The 15,873-nt window shown below is 33.8% G+C and overlaps 1 protein-coding gene across 2 annotated transcripts in view; it reads right to left on the reverse strand.

Moving 5' to 3' along the window:
• Positions 1 to 1,753: 1,753 nt before the first annotated feature.
• Positions 1,754 to 15,873, reverse strand: part of EPYC (epiphycan) — a 45,061-nt gene continuing 30,941 nt past the window's right edge. For both annotated transcript variants that reach the window (XM_024256977.3, XM_063712219.1), the window contains 4 exons: positions 10,880 to 11,038; positions 9,859 to 10,061; positions 8,151 to 8,246; positions 1,754 to 2,409 (listed from right to left, as the gene is read on the reverse strand). In XM_024256977.3, the coding sequence (XP_024112745.2) occupies positions 2,239 to 2,409; positions 8,151 to 8,246; positions 9,859 to 10,061; positions 10,880 to 11,038 (629 nt within the window). In that variant the 3' untranslated portion in view covers positions 1,754 to 2,238. The remainder of the gene's footprint in view (positions 2,410 to 8,150; positions 8,247 to 9,858; positions 10,062 to 10,879; positions 11,039 to 15,873) is intronic.

Below are 15,873 nucleotides of genomic sequence, written 5' to 3' on the forward strand. Positions count from 1 at the left end.
CAAATCATCCACTTGTCTACCTCATTGGCACAGCAGAAGTTGAAAAGTCAGTGACATTGTATATTTCTTTGTCCACATAGAGACATCATCAAAGGATAACTATTCCATCCCAGAGAAACAATAATAAAAGGCTTTCATTAAATGTTACTGTTTCCTTATTATTCCACTACTATCATCACTATTTTTTATGTGTTTCTAGGAGGATTTAAGAGTAGAGAAAGAAGGTCATTATCTATGGTGAATCACCACTTGCTTATACTACTAGGATTTGGAGATTGTGTTAGGTAGAATTTTAAAGATAGGTCTCTGAGATTCCTGCCTTCTGGTTATTCAAACATTCTTCTAGGTACTGTTAAAAAACAATTACACGTCAGGGCGCAGTGGCTCATGCCTTTAATCCCAACATTTTGGGAGGCCAAGGCGTGCAGATCACAACTTCAGGAGATTGAGACCATCCTGGCTAACATAGTGAAACCCCGTCTCTACTAAAAATACAAAAAAATAGCTGGGTGTGGTGGCACGCACTTGTAGTCCCAGCTACTTGAGAGGCGGAGGCAGGAGAATCGCCTGAACCTGGGAGGCAGAAGTTGCAGTGAGCCGAAATCACGCCATTGCACTCCAGCCTGGCCACAGTGCGAGACTCCGTCTCAAAAAAAAAAAAAAAGCAGATTAAAGCACCAAACCAGTTGGCCTTTTTTAAGATCATATGGAGGTTACCTGGATTAAAATTAGACAGATGGTTGCAAAGCTCTGTTAATACACTACAAAACAATTAATTGTCTCATTTTTTAGTATATTAATTCAGAAATAGACTATGAAGTGATGAAAAGATTTGATACTAAACCATCTTAGTGAAGTTCTAGAGAATTATGTACTTTCCCACACTGTTGGTGAAAGTGTAAGTGGTTACACTGTCTTTGAAGGGCAATTTAGTAATGTTTATTAAAATTCAAAATAATAATCTTTGACCCAGAATTCTACTTGCATGATTTTATCAATACATGTACTCTCACATGTATATAAACTTATTCATGTTCAAGCAAGGGTATTTGCAGTTTGGTGTAAATGAAAAAAGTGTACATCCATGTGATGGACTGATATGTGGTTTTCAGAATCAGTACACCTATATGTGCTGATATGGAATGATCATCCAGCAATAATTTTAAATTAAACAGGCAAAGTTCAGAATAGTGTTTATCTTCTGTACTTAAAAATGCATATTTTATGTATAAATACACACATTCTGGTGAAATGCGCATGTAGCATGTGCACATATGTATTTGTGTAAAAAAGAAAAAGTTACTTATATGCAAGTGTTTGTTTCTTGTGGAAATCTTTATAAAATTATGCAAGAAAACATTATTTCTGAGGAGTAGACCTGGAGGTGTTGCAGCTGGAAGGAAACTTACCTTTCATTGGATACTCTTTTATTGTCTTTCAGTTTTGAACCATGTATGTGCCTGTATTATGATTATACATTTTAGAAAGATGAACTCTCCTTAGAAAGTATTACTTCTTCCCTAATATGATTATCATATCGTCTTCTATATTTTCCATTTTCTATATTTTATTTTTCTTACAGGCACACAGAAATACACTACATAACTAATCAGTTTATCAAAGATCAAAAATGAGTTGTCAGCTCTTTAAGATAATAAAAAGTTATCATTCAAAAACTGGAGGTTATGTGTATTATTGTTGGATATGATTATTTGCATGGTGTGATTATAGTGACTATTTCACAAGGCCATTATTATTTTCAAATACATTTATTCTTTTTTTCATGCTCTTTAATGGATTAGAGGAATAAACATGCTTTAGTAAAAAAAAAAAAAAAAGGAAGAGAAAAGTTTAATTAAAAACATCTAAATCTTGGCAAAAATACCTAAAGTGTTCATTTCAAAATTTTACTTTATTATGCACTTAATTTGAAATGATATAGGATATGAACTCCTAAGACTTACAAGTGATACGTGATCTATAAGAACATGTGTGAAATATTTTCTATTACTTAGTTTTGCTCTTTTTGTAAATGTTATAGGTTTATTCCTAACTTATCTGGTGTTTTCTTAAATTACTACATTTTCATTCTATTATAACATTTTTAATTGTATTTTATGTAGTCATATCATCTCTCAGAACACAATCTCAAAGTATCATGCTGAGTTTTGTTTTGGAGGAGAGCAGTAAGAATGGTTTATTTATAGTAGCCATCATAATGCTAATCATTATCTGAAATTAGACAAGGCTCCCAACAGGCAGACGAGGTAGACACATGTATGCTTGAGGAGTTTTGCTGAGATTAATAGGGTTTCCATCCAATCGAATGTCCTCTAGTGCCTTACGAATATAAGTCAAATTTTTAACATTGCAGAACGTATCTTCGTGCATCTCCAGAATGTTGTTATTCTAAAAAAGATGAAAATAAATTATGACAAGATATAACACATTCTTAGTATTGATTGATAGCGCAGTCCACTGTGCTTCACCCTTGTTTTTATTCTTTTGTTATTTTCCTCAATCAAAATTACTTAATGTATATGCCAAGCACTTTCTAAGCAATGGGGATAAATTAGGAAATAGACATGCTCCTGTCTTTAAGGAGCTTATACTTCAGTAAGAGAAATACAATTTGAGGTGAGAAAACTACTGAAAGAAAAGCAAGTTATTTCCAAAAATGATGAGTATTGTGAAGAAAATAGGATGACTATGAAAAGTTATCTTTAGAGGTAACAATTGAACTGAGAATGGATTGACGAGAAGAAAAAGGCATGAAAAAAACCAAGGGAAGAACATTCTAGGCACAGAGAACATCAGGTTTAGAGTCCTGAGGAATCAGCCTGGAATGCTCCTCCCTCAACATTCAACATTCAAGTCAATGTGGCTGAAGTGAGGGGAAGGAAGGAGGGAGCAAATATCTGGAAGGTAAGCAGGGCCCAGGACTGGATTTTTAAACCTAGGTTTATTTACTGTATCTCACATACCATAAAATTCACCCACTTAAATGGTACAGTTCAGTGTTTTATATTAACAGAGCTTTGCAACCATCTGTCTAATTTTAAAGCATTTTCAACACCCCCAAAAGAAAACCACACATTCCCCTCCTCCCACCCCAGCAACTGCTAATCTATTTTCTTTTTCTATAGATTTTCCTATCTGGACACTTCACATAAGTAGAATTATATATATATTTTTTAGTACTGAGTTCTTTCGCTTAGTATTGTGTTTTCAAAGTTCATACATGTTGTAGAATGTATTGGTACTTCATTCTTTTTTGTTGTCCAATAGTATTTCATTGTATTGATATACCACATTTTTGTTTATTCATCAATTAATGGAAATTTGAATTATTTCCAAATCCAAATTATGCCTCTTATGAATATGCTTCTGTTAACATTTGTGTAAAAGTTTTGTACGTACATATGCTTTCAGTTCTTTTGGGTATATACTTAGACATTGAATTGCTGAGTCATCTAGTAACTTCATGTTTTATTTTGAGGAACTGTCAGACTGTTTTCCAAAGTAGGTGCACCATTTTACGCTTCTACCAACAATGTATGAGGGTTACAATTTTGTCTGCATCTTAACCAACGCTTCTAATTGTCTCTTTTATTTTAGCCAAATAAGTGAGTATGAGTTAGTATCTCACTGTGTTTTTGTTCATTGTTAGTGTATTGAAACATAATTGATAGTTTATATTGATTTTATAACCTATAACATTGCTAAACTTATTTATTAGTTCAAATACTTTAGTGGATTCCTTAGGATTTTCTATACCTAAGATCTATAGATTAATTTGGGGACCATATCCACCTTAGTCATAAGTCTTCTGATTCATGAATATGGAATTATGTTTTCTTTATTTAGATCTTAATTTCAACAATGTGTTGTAGTTTTAAGTATACAGAGCTTGTACTGCCTTTGTTAAATTTATTTTAGGTACCTTTAAAATTTTGTGACTATTATAAACAGGATTGTTTTCTTAATTTTTTTTCAGGTTGTTCATTGCTAGTGTATAGATATCCTGCATACAATTGATATTTGTATATTGATTTTGTAACCTGCCACATTGCTGAACTCATTTATTAGTTCAACTAGTTTTTAGTGGATTCCTTAAGATTTTTTATATGCAAGATTATGCCATCTGAAAATAGAAAAATGACCTTATTTCCAATTTGGAAACCATTTATTTACTATATTTTATGTATTTATTTTTCCTAATAGTCCTAGATATAACTGCCAGGCTCAATACTGAATAGAAGTGGTGAAACAAACAATTTTAGTCTTGTTTCTGTTCTTAGGAGGAAAGCATTCAGTCTTTCTCCATGAAGATGATGTTAGCCTGAGTTATTTATAGATGTTCTTTATTGGATTGAAGAAGTTCCTTCTATTCCTAGTTTTATTTTTTTAGTAATATTATAATAAAATGTTGTTGGATTTTGTCAAATGCTTTTTTGACATCTATTGAAATAATCATATGGTTTTAAACCCTTTATTCTATTAATATATTACATTGGTTGATTTTTAAATGTTAAACTATTCTTGAATTTCTGCAATCCCATTTGGTCGTGATGTGTAATCTTTTTATATGTTGGTGAATTCAGTTTGTTGTATTTTGTTGAGGCAATTTGCATCAATATTTATAAAGGATATTGGCCTGTAGTTTCATTTTCTGGTGATATATTTGTCAAGTATTATTATTGGGTAATATTGGCTTCACAGAATGGGTTAGGAAGAAAATGTTCTCTTTTTTTGTTGTTATTTGAAATAGTTTGTGAAAGATTGTTATGAACTTCTTTAAATGTTTGATAAAGTTAACCAGTAAATCCATGTGGGAGTGGGTTGTCTTTTTTGGAAGATATTAACTTGCTAAGTTAATATATTTGCTTATTAGAGCTCTATTCAGATTATCCATTCTTTAGTCAATTTCAATAACTTGCATTTTTCTAGAAATTTGTTCGTTTAATCTAATTTGTTGGTTTACAGTTGTTATAGTAATCCTTATGATCCTTCTTATTCCTGTAAGGTTGGTAATAATGTCCCCTTTCTTATTCCTCATTTTAGTAATTTGTGACTTTTTTCCTAGGTCACTTCAGCTAAAAATATGTCAATTTGTTGATCTTTTAAAGAACCAAATGTTAGTTTTGTTTCTCTATTATTTTTCTATTATATATTTTACTTATTCTGCTTTAATTTTTATTATTTCTATCCTGCTTTCTTTGGGTTAGTTTCCTCTACTTTTTCTGTTATCTTAAGGTAGAAGGCTAGGTTATAGATTTGAGATCTTCTTTTTTAATATACGTATTTACAGCTGAAAATTTCCCTTTAAGTGCTGCTTTAGCTCCATCCCATACATTTCAATATGTTTTATTTTTGTTTTTATTTATTTCTGATTTTTTTTGACTTTCTTGATATTTCTATTTTGGCCCATTAGTGATTAAGAAAGATTTTGTTTCATATCCACATATTTGTGAATTTCTTAAATTTTATTTTTTGTTGATTTCTAATGCAATTTCATTGGAATCAGAAAACATACTTTGTATAATATTAATTATTTTCAATTTACTAATACTTGTTTTGTGGCCTAGTATGTGGTCTACCTGGGAAATGTTCCTTGTGCACTTGAGAAAAATGTGTATTTTGAAATTGTTGGGTGGAATGTTCTGTCGATGACTGTTATGCCAAACTGGTTTTCAGTGTTGTCCAAGTTTTCTATTTACTTAGTCATCTTATAGATAGTTGTTCTATCCATTATTGAAGCGGGGCCAGGTGCGGTGGCTCATGCCAGTAATCCCAGCACTTTGGGAGGCCGATTCAGGAGGATCACTTGAGGCCAGGAGTTCAAGACCAGCCTGGGCAACATGGTGAGACCTGGTCTGTATAAAAAATTTAAAAAGTAGCCAGACATGATGGTTCACACCTAAAGTTCTAGCTACTTGGGAGACTAGGGTAGGAAAATTGCTTGAGCCCAGGTGTTTGAGGCTGTGGTAAGCTATGATCATACTACTGCATTCTAGCCTGGGTGACAGAGCAAGACCCTTTCTGTAAAAAAAAAAAAAAAAAAAAAAAAAGAAATTAAAATTAAAAAATAAAAATAAGAGGATGGAATACTTCATTACTATTGAACTGCCTATTTTTCCTTTCATTTCTGATAGTTTTTGCCTCATGTATTTTGGGCCTCTGTTGTTAGATGCGTATATGTTTATAATCATGTATGTATTGACCCTGATGTATCAACCCTCTTATCATTATAAAGTGTCAATGAGGAATAATACATATTTTGTGCCTATTAACTCTGCTATTCCCTTTGATATGTGATAGATATGTGTTGTTAATAATTGTGACTTACATTTAAGTATCATATATCAGTAGCTATATTAAATATTTTATAAACATTGTTTCATTCATCCTCCCAGCCATCCTGTATAGAAGATCACCTTTTAATCCACACGAGAAATCAGAAATGCAGGGAGTTTCAGATAGTTTTGGGTCTAGAATTTCAGCCCAAGGTATATGCTTTTGCCAGAGCCTTCAGTTTTAACTGCTATACTATATGTTGGCAAACATTTTTCAAATGAATAAAAAAGGGGATTTATTTATATATTAAAATATAGAAATTGAAGACAATGTAAGCTAAAAATAGACATATATATTGGATATTGTGAAGTGACAGTGATGGGGAAAAATTTTTAAGTTGCACTTACTGACTTTCAAAGCTTAGAATGGGAATGTAAAAGCTGTTACTTTAAAAAATTCCCTCATATTATATATACAAACAAATTATGTTTAAATATAACATCAAATACTTGTTTTATTGGTAGGATCAATATCATCCCAGATAATAGTAATAAAATTTAATTCATAATTGGAAAACACATTCCAAAATTTCTAAGTACTCCCTTGGAAATCTTCCCTTCAGTCATAAACAAGGAAAGACATCTTTATATGCATAGAAATTCACCCCCAGAAAAAAAGAGAGAGCCATCCAGAAATCAAACCAAATGGCTAGAAAATACATATACAATAGGCAAGTAAACAAATCAGACAAACCCACAAAAGAGACAGATATCCAAGACATAGACATATATACATATACATATATATAGTGTGTGTATATACATATATGTATAGAGATATATATTTATATATATGTAGGCACCAAAAATATGAAAATATTTATATTAATCGGAAGAAAAGAAAAAGCACAAAGGTAAATATTCACAAAATCCACAAGGGGAAACACAGGAATTCATGTCCAGCTCTTAAATAGCAAAATCACTTTTTGTACATTTTCTGCCATCAAAGATAATGTTAAACTATAACGTTGTTTCTTTGTTTCCTTGTTTCTTTGAGCATGAAATGGGTATTTTCTCTATATATTTATTCCATAGAACAGATCAATTTATTAGAGAATGTTGATTATAGCTACAAACTAAAATTTACAACTGAAATAAGAAATAATTTATATTTAACAACCAAAAATATTCATTATGATTGAACAATTTTTTAATCACATAGGTGAAAATATAATATTATTCATTCATTAAACTAATCAAACTGAATACTTCAAAGATAACATGTACCTTAATGGGATTTAAAATAACCAAAACTTTCAAATATGGTGTTTAAAAAAAAAAAACAAAAAACCTGCAGTTTGTTTATCCTGAGAGATGGAGCTTGCCATCTCTCAGCACATAGGAATGCCTTAGGACTGAATTTAATTCAATACATAAAACCTAAAATCACAGGCTGAAATTGATGTTTTTTTCCCCCTGACACCTAAACGTCAAGTTAGATTTTTATTTCTCCCTTTTCTTTTCCACTTCTAATCTTTTCATTTTCTTCAACAGGTGAAACTTTCAATGTTTTTTTTCCTAAGAAGATTTGTGTACCAAAAGGATGCATTTTGCCTTGGAAAATAAGAAAAAGAGTAAAGTTATCGGAATTCAATTAGAATAGATAGAGCTATGAATGTATAAAGATAGCTTTGTACTCAGATAAAGAGAGAGAATAAATGAGAAAAGAGAAAAAGAAGAAAAGTTATCAAAGTGTGTCAACATGCCATTACAGACAAATTCTTGTGTCCTGATGTCCTTTTTGGCTTTGCTTTCTCTGAAGCTCTTGGGCACAGCTTACTGGTAGACTCCTACCTGGAGGTGAAGGGCTCGTAGATTTTCTGGGAGTGGCAGAGGGATGTGGTCCAAGTTGTTATCAGTGAGGTACAGATGATGGAGATCATACATGTCCTGTAAACATTCCAAATGTGGGAATTCAATAAAAACTAGTGGTGCCACAGTTGTATTTCCCATTCCCTCTACATGCGGATATTTGTAAAATAGCATGTTCCAGTTCAGGTCTTGTTTTGTAAAGTTGAGGCAGCTTAGTTTTCTGAGTTACTAGACAATTCAGATGAGTTTTGGAAAAATTGGCTACAAGCAAATATTTCTTCATGAAAATACAATGTGTTTCTCAGTCTCTAGGAAGAACCATGTTTTGTTCAGTCTGACTTTCTCAATTTAAGCAAGGCTGCTGCTTCCTATGAAAGGCATTCTGCAGTGGGATTTTGAGGATTTTGATGAGGCATAGCAAGCATTTCCTTTATTTTATAGGCATAGAAACAAAGAGTTCCTCCCCAGCAATGGCCTGGTAGCCCAACTACCAGAAAAGGGCAGCCTAGCAAGACAGAAAACATTTAGACAATAGCTGTTCTACTCTAGCCAAACACCCTAGAATAAACTGTGACTCATCGCCACCTGTGCCAACAGAGGCAGAGTGGGCAGACTAGACTATGACCCTTGCCTGGCTCTAGTGAGATGCCCTAACTCCCGTAGCTACTATTGATGGTATCACTGTAGGCCTAGCAGAGAGACAGGGCATTCGCCACCACCCAGTGGTAATGAGGCCACACTATCCCCTGTGCCATCCCTGAGAATATTGTGGTGTCTCTCTAAAGAGTATTTTAAAATTACATGTTCAGTGTACACTGAGAGGGGCTGCTTGAATGCCATAAGAGGAGGCAAGAAAGCCAGTTGGTTACTGTTCTCAGACCCTATGCTGTTTTTCAAAGCAAGTCCTCTAGCCCCAAACCTGCTTGCTTCACATAGAAAATAAAATCTCTAGGGTTAACTGAATTCATCCTCTTTATAAGGTCATTTAGTAGCCTTCTGTCTTCAAGACACTGCCCATTCCCTGCCAAGTAGCTATGCTTTTAGCCAGATAATCTTTCTGAGTGTAGGGTCTGATCAATACAGATTCTCTGGCTTGCACCACTTCCAGGTGCTCCTGTAGATGGTGCTTCAGGTAGCCACCAACTTCTTATTCTAGCCTGCTTTCTGTTTTTGGTACTTGATCACCCTCACAATGTACCAGAATATGGTGTTTCTCAAAAGCATGATAGATGCAGTTGGGAAGTTTATTTTGAAAGTTAAAAGTCTCACTAAATTAATTCCCCTTATAGAAGTTGAGCATAGTGGCTCACACCTATAATCCCAGTACTTTGGGAGACCGAAGCGGAAGGATCACTGGAGCCCAGGAGTTCGAGACCAGCCTGGGAAATATGGCGAAACCATGTCTCTACACAAATATACAAAATTTAGCCAGGCATGGTGACACGCGTCTTGTAGTCCCAGCTACTTGGGAGGCTGAAGCAGGATGATCATCTGAGCCCAGGGAGGTCGAAGCTGCAGTGGGCCATGATCGCACCACTGCACTCAAGCCTGGGTGACAGAGTGAGACCCTATCTCAATAAATAAATAAATAAATAAATAAATTTATTTTCCCTACACGAATAAAAAAGGTAGTCAATGACAGCAAATAAAATTGGAAGATAAAAGTCTTCATATCAAACTTAAAACTTACTTTAAATGCTTCTTGCTTTATCCCTTTCCTTCCAAGTCTATTGTTACTAATATCAATAAATGTCAAAGTGGTTGGCAATTCTGGGAGCTGCCTTATTTTGTTGTCACGCAGGACAAGCTCTCGAAGTTGAGGCAGTTTTCGGAATGCATCTTCATCAATCTCAGATATTAAATTTGATGTCAGATCAATCCTTTTTAAATCACCTAGAAGAAAAAAATAAAGGAAGTAATTAAATATTCTTGTTTTGCTCACATAAAAATATAAATGTAATTTTCCTTTATTTTGCAAATATAAATTTAGCAATGCACAGTTAATGAGATGATTATCTTTCTTTTTATAAAAAATTATTTCCTACAAATACTATTCATATTTATGTAGTTAGGAGTATAACTTTAGCAAAGAAATTGGTACACCACATTTAAAATAACTGGTCTTCTCTCCATAATCTTCATAAAGTTTGTCTGGATTTTGTCATTTAAAATGTTTCCCTCAATGATAAATAAAGAGTGTTGTGTCTTCTAATAGTCAAAGATACAGGCATTAGAAAGAAGTCTTCAAATGATTAAAACACTTTATGAAGACACATACCAAAATTCTTCTAAGTTGGCAACAACTATAAAGTCAGAATTTAGGCTTGCATTCATCCGTCATAAAGCAACTATGCTTTAGTGAAAGTTTATTTTTAAAAAGCCAACTCCTCATAAATATGACCATAATATTTTACTCATAATGTCATAATATGATAAAACATTCCAGCATGTAAAATATAATTATTTATCATACATATTTAAATTGCTCATTTGAAAACATCACCTATGTGGTTTTGAAATGACTATTGCTTATTTGTTGTTTTTCTTACAATTATTAAAGCAAACTCTCAAATTTTTAAATAACAAAAAACTATTGATTTATGAACCAGGCTTTGGCGTTCAAGTTTCATTCTCAGTGCTAACATTTAACAATGTAAAAATTTTAGGGAAGTCTGTAAAGCGGTGAAGGCCGTTAATACTGTCATCCATACTTAGGCTTGCAAAGTCATTTTTGTTGATCTTTTTAATTCTGTTAAAGCGGGCATAGAAATAAGCGGTGTTCTTGGGCAGCGGAGGAATAGCATCAAGTTCGTGGTCATCACAGTACACGGTGGTACTTATACAAGTACACAGAAGACAGGTTGGAAAGTCTAAAAGATAAAGGAAAATAAAATTATTTGTAAGTACCAAATCAATTTCTAAGAAATAATGTGGAATGTTTGATAAACAAGATTAGAGTCTGCCACTAACAAAGTAGATTTTGTATTTTCTCATAATGCTTTCTGTAAATAGAATATTCAAGTCAAACATACCAATTAAAATTGTCTCAACAATTAGTATATTCAATGTAACATTTTAAAAATAATTTAAAATTAGTACTTTTCTATTTATTAGAAATTCTATATTCAAAATTTAAACATTATTATTGTGCTTTTCATAAAGTTAAAATATCACATATAATATTTTCATTAAGTCTTTGGTTTAATAATGAAACATTTCACTAAAACAACACTTGCTTCAAGAAAAATAAAAGATAATAATTATTAATATTCAGTTGCTCAAAACATATTATTGAATCCTTTCTATGTAAATGGCACCATGCTAGCTGGTGAAACAGTGGTGAGCACAAAGAACACAGTTGTGTTTTATGATCTGCTATGTGAAATGAATGTTAATCACACAAATAAAATTGTGAATGTGATAAATGTCATGAAGTGTCATCTGAACAATAACATAAGGGGATTTGACCTAGTCTGGAAGTCATGGAAGGCACCTCTGAAGTGAAAGCTGAGCTGAGATCAGCAGAAGAGGAATAATTGACTATGCAGGTAAGAAGGGAATAGTATGCCAGGCAGAGGAAGCTGCATGTGCCTTCACTTTGGAGGGACTGAAAGATAGTCCATATGGTTAAAACTCAGAGAGCATTGGAATGTATGGGATATAACATGCAGGGGCCTTGTAGGCTGTGCTACAGCTTTTATTTCTTCCCATAAGGATGGGCAGAGGTATCATACGATGCAGTTTGCATGGTAAGAGTTAAGTCAGCTGGAAGGTGTAATGGAAAACTGAAGCAGGGCAACTGGAAAAAGTGGAAGTGAATCATACTGTAGACAAAAGATGGTAACTTGGTTAGGGTAATGGTGATAGAGGAGGCAATGGAGCCAAAAATGTTTCTGAGGCTGGGTTTTATCTTGACATACTGATTTTTCTTTTCTGTCTTACACACACACACACACGCACACACACACACACACCCCTACCTCTCCACCCCTTCTTCATTTGCTGTTTAGTGATCATGGAGAAGACAGTACACTTCTAAAGGAGATGGAGAATTAATGACTAGAGGAAAGGAGGAGAATCAGGATAGGGCAATGTCATGGAGGCCATGTGGGGAGAGAGTTTTAAGGGAAAGGAAATAACAACCTAAGCCTCCTGAGATGTCAGGTAAGTTAAGGACTGAAAAATGTTCTTGGATTAGTTATTGCAGTGGTTATCAGAGCATTTACGAGATTTGCAAAGTGAGGGAGCTGAAAGCCAGATTACAGTCCATTAAGGGAGAAGTTGGAAGTAAGGGAAAAGTTGCCACAAATGTCGAAAATGCTGAGAGGTTTGTGAAGAGCAAGGGATGGGACATAGTGATATCTATAATAAAATATGCTTGGGGTTTGTTTGATGAAGGGAGTGATTAATGTGGAAGGAATTTGGAGAAAAAGATCCAGAGGAGGTGAAGTTGAATATAAAAAGGATCATGAGAGGACAGTAGGAAATAGAACTCAAAGAACATGGAAGGATTTTCATCCCACGTGTGGAAGGACAGAGTGTCTTTGTTGTGCTAGAAGGAGAGGGAGACAGAAGAACACATTGATATAGATGTAGGTAGATTATTTGTCTGGAAACAGGAAGACCAAGTTGCTGCTGACTGAGAAATTGCATTTTCTTTGTGAAGTAGGAAGTTAAGTTATCTGACAGGCTTGAGGGGTCTAGGGATGAGGTAAATAGAGGTTGTAAGCTGTGAAATGAATGGAGAAAGTGAAATCTATGACATAAACTAGAAGAGAAAAGTGGTGGAGAAAATGTCCTGAAATTTCTCAGTGATCAATTCGTCTTAGTTTACCTGAGACTTTCCTGTTTATAACATTGAAAGACACTTGTTTTGGGAACTCATCACACCCAGACAAACCAGGATATTTGATCAACCTAGTTGAAAGGTCTGTTTGTGGTTTGTAATCAAGAACTAATAATGTACCCATTAAGGTCTTATTACTATCATTAAATACAAAAGTCATTTCCATTTTAAGAATGGAAAGCCAGGAAAAAATGTTTAAGCGGGAGCTGTAAAATATTTAATATGTGCTAATTTCTCCAATCATTATAAATTAATATTTTCTACTCATAAAAATTTTAAGAGTTAAGGCATTTGATTCTTCTATATATTTATCACCTTGATAATTAAGCAATGATTGCTTAGGGTAATTTACATATATTCCCAGTAGTTATAGTTTAATTCTAAGTTTTTCTACACCTAACTCAAGGCTATATTATACGGTTTTAGAATGTTATTTTTAGAAATTTGTTTTAGTAGTAAAAATATGGTATTTTTATTTTTAATATTCTAAATCTTTCTAAACTAATTTTGATGAATGTGTGCCTCTTCTTTGGAAATTGAAATGTGAGTTTGAGTTTTTAACTTTTTTATCCTCAGAGTACTTTAGAAACAAAAATTTTCTTTAAAAGTCTTAGTTTTTGTTATGTTTCTAAATTGACATTAGTGAAGCATTACTTGACTCAAGCTTTTGAAAAGATTGGGCATTCTGCTTTTCTGTTCTTTCTGGCTAAGCTGAGAGATCCAAAGTACAGGTCAACTTTTGAAGGATCTGAAATCATTTAAACATAAGTAATGTTCTAGGGATATTTAATTTTCCTATTTTGGGTGCTTTATGCTGGATATTTACATTTCCTTCTCATTGTGTCTCTTCCTTTTTCTACTTGTAGAATGTTCTACTACACAGAAATTTAACTACACAAAAAGAATATAATATATTCATTAATGACACTGACAGGATTTATTGGTCTATGTTGCATTCCACATATCACCTCTGTGATACTGGACACATTTTATAGTATGTCGGAGTTTGAGTTTTCTTATTTTTAAAAATGGGTAATCAGTGCCTAGTACATAGTGTTTTGACTCTTCAAAAAGTTAATGTAGATAAAACAATTCAAGTGTCTGGCATATAGAACGCATGGGATGAAAGGGCAACTTTTCATACTACTTATTGAAGAACAGTTAAAAACTCAAAGAGGCAAAGAGTAAAATGGTGGTTATCAGAGCCTCAGGAAATGGGGAGTTGTTCAAGGGGTATAAAATTTCAGTTATACAGGATGAATAAGTTCTAGAGGTCTGCTATATCATACTATTCATAGTTAACAATACTGTATTGTACACTAAAAATTTTAAGAGAGAAAAAAATGCATGAACTCCTTTATCAACAGAATTTTCGTAACTAACACTTACTATGTTTACTATGGGCCAGTAACTACATGTATTCATTTAATCCTGACAACACCTCTATAAGGTAAGTTCTATTATTTATTATCCCATTTTTTTAGATGAGAAAACTAAGGCACAGTAATATTGAATGCCTTGCTCAAGACTATAAAAACCCCACAAGTCACAGTGCTGGGATTTGAATATATATGTTTTGGTTCCTCTGTCTCTCCAAGAAACTCTCCGTTTTGATTCCTGTACTTTGCTCTTAGTTGTGCCTTAGGCAATATTGCTCCCTCTCTTTTTGTCTCCCAGTGTGTTCTGGACAGACTTTTCTCATAAGACCTGTAATACAGTGATATGGTTTGGCTGTGTCCCCACCCAAATCTCATCTTGAATTGTAGCACCCATAATTCCCACATGTTGTGGGAGAGACCTGGTGGGAGATAATTGAATCATGGGGGCAGCTTCCCTCATACTGTTCTCATGGTAGTGAATAAGTCTCATGAGATCTGATGGTTTTATAAGGCGTTTCCCCTTTCACTTGGCTCTCTTTCTTTCTTTCTTGCTGCCATGTAAGTTACGTCTTTTGCCTTTCACCATGATTTTGAGGCCTCCCCAGCCATGTGGAACTGTGAATCCATTAAACCTCTTTTTTCTCTATACATTACCCAGTCTTGGGTATGTCTTTATCAGCAGTGTGAAAATGGATTAATACATACAGTATTGCCTCTAAATTTGTTTCTATGTCTATCTTCCTGTGCTAGGCAGAAATATTCATGAGAACAGTAGTTATTTGAAACTAAGTTTTGTGTCTACAGAACTTGGAATACAGAGACACTCTATATTCACTCAATCTTTGCAGTGGGAACTCTCCTTATTTTTTTCTATACTCCCTAACTATGCCATTATCTGTGTGTATAAAAGTATTCCAGTGTGAGTCCTCTTGAGTACCCCCAAGATTGACAGTGACACACTTGAACAAGAAATATAGACATATTATAGAATCACATGCAGCACCAAGAATTCCTTCTCATTAACTAAAAGGCTCTGGTTTCATCTGCAGGCCATGCAACATGGTGTCTGATGTTGTGCAATATTTTCCTCTCTCTGTTGCTTCTTAGGATTGAGTGAGAAGAAGCCTGTTTTTAAATAAATAAACAGCCAAGAATCTGAACAGGCTGGCTTCAGACCCGCTATGTAACAGCTTTGTGATGTCTGGCAAGTTACTGTCCCCTTTGAATTATAGTTTTCTCCATGATAATGAGAAGAGTAATATTAACACTCTCACAGGGAGGTTTTAATAATCCAATGAGATAATGTGAAGTGCTGAGCATATGGGCCACAGATAGTATATGCTCAATTAGTGCAAAATATTATTACTATTACCATCATCTTCGTCCTCATCATCTCTTATCCCCTTGAACTGCTGTGGCCTAATCTCAGAGGCAAAGATTTTATCCTGCTCATCGATTACTCTCTGTTCTACAAATACAT

Source organism: Pongo abelii, chromosome 10 (assembly GCF_028885655.2).
Source record: "Pongo abelii isolate AG06213 chromosome 10, NHGRI_mPonAbe1-v2.0_pri, whole genome shotgun sequence".
Lineage (NCBI taxonomy): Eukaryota > Metazoa > Chordata > Mammalia > Primates > Hominidae > Pongo > Pongo abelii.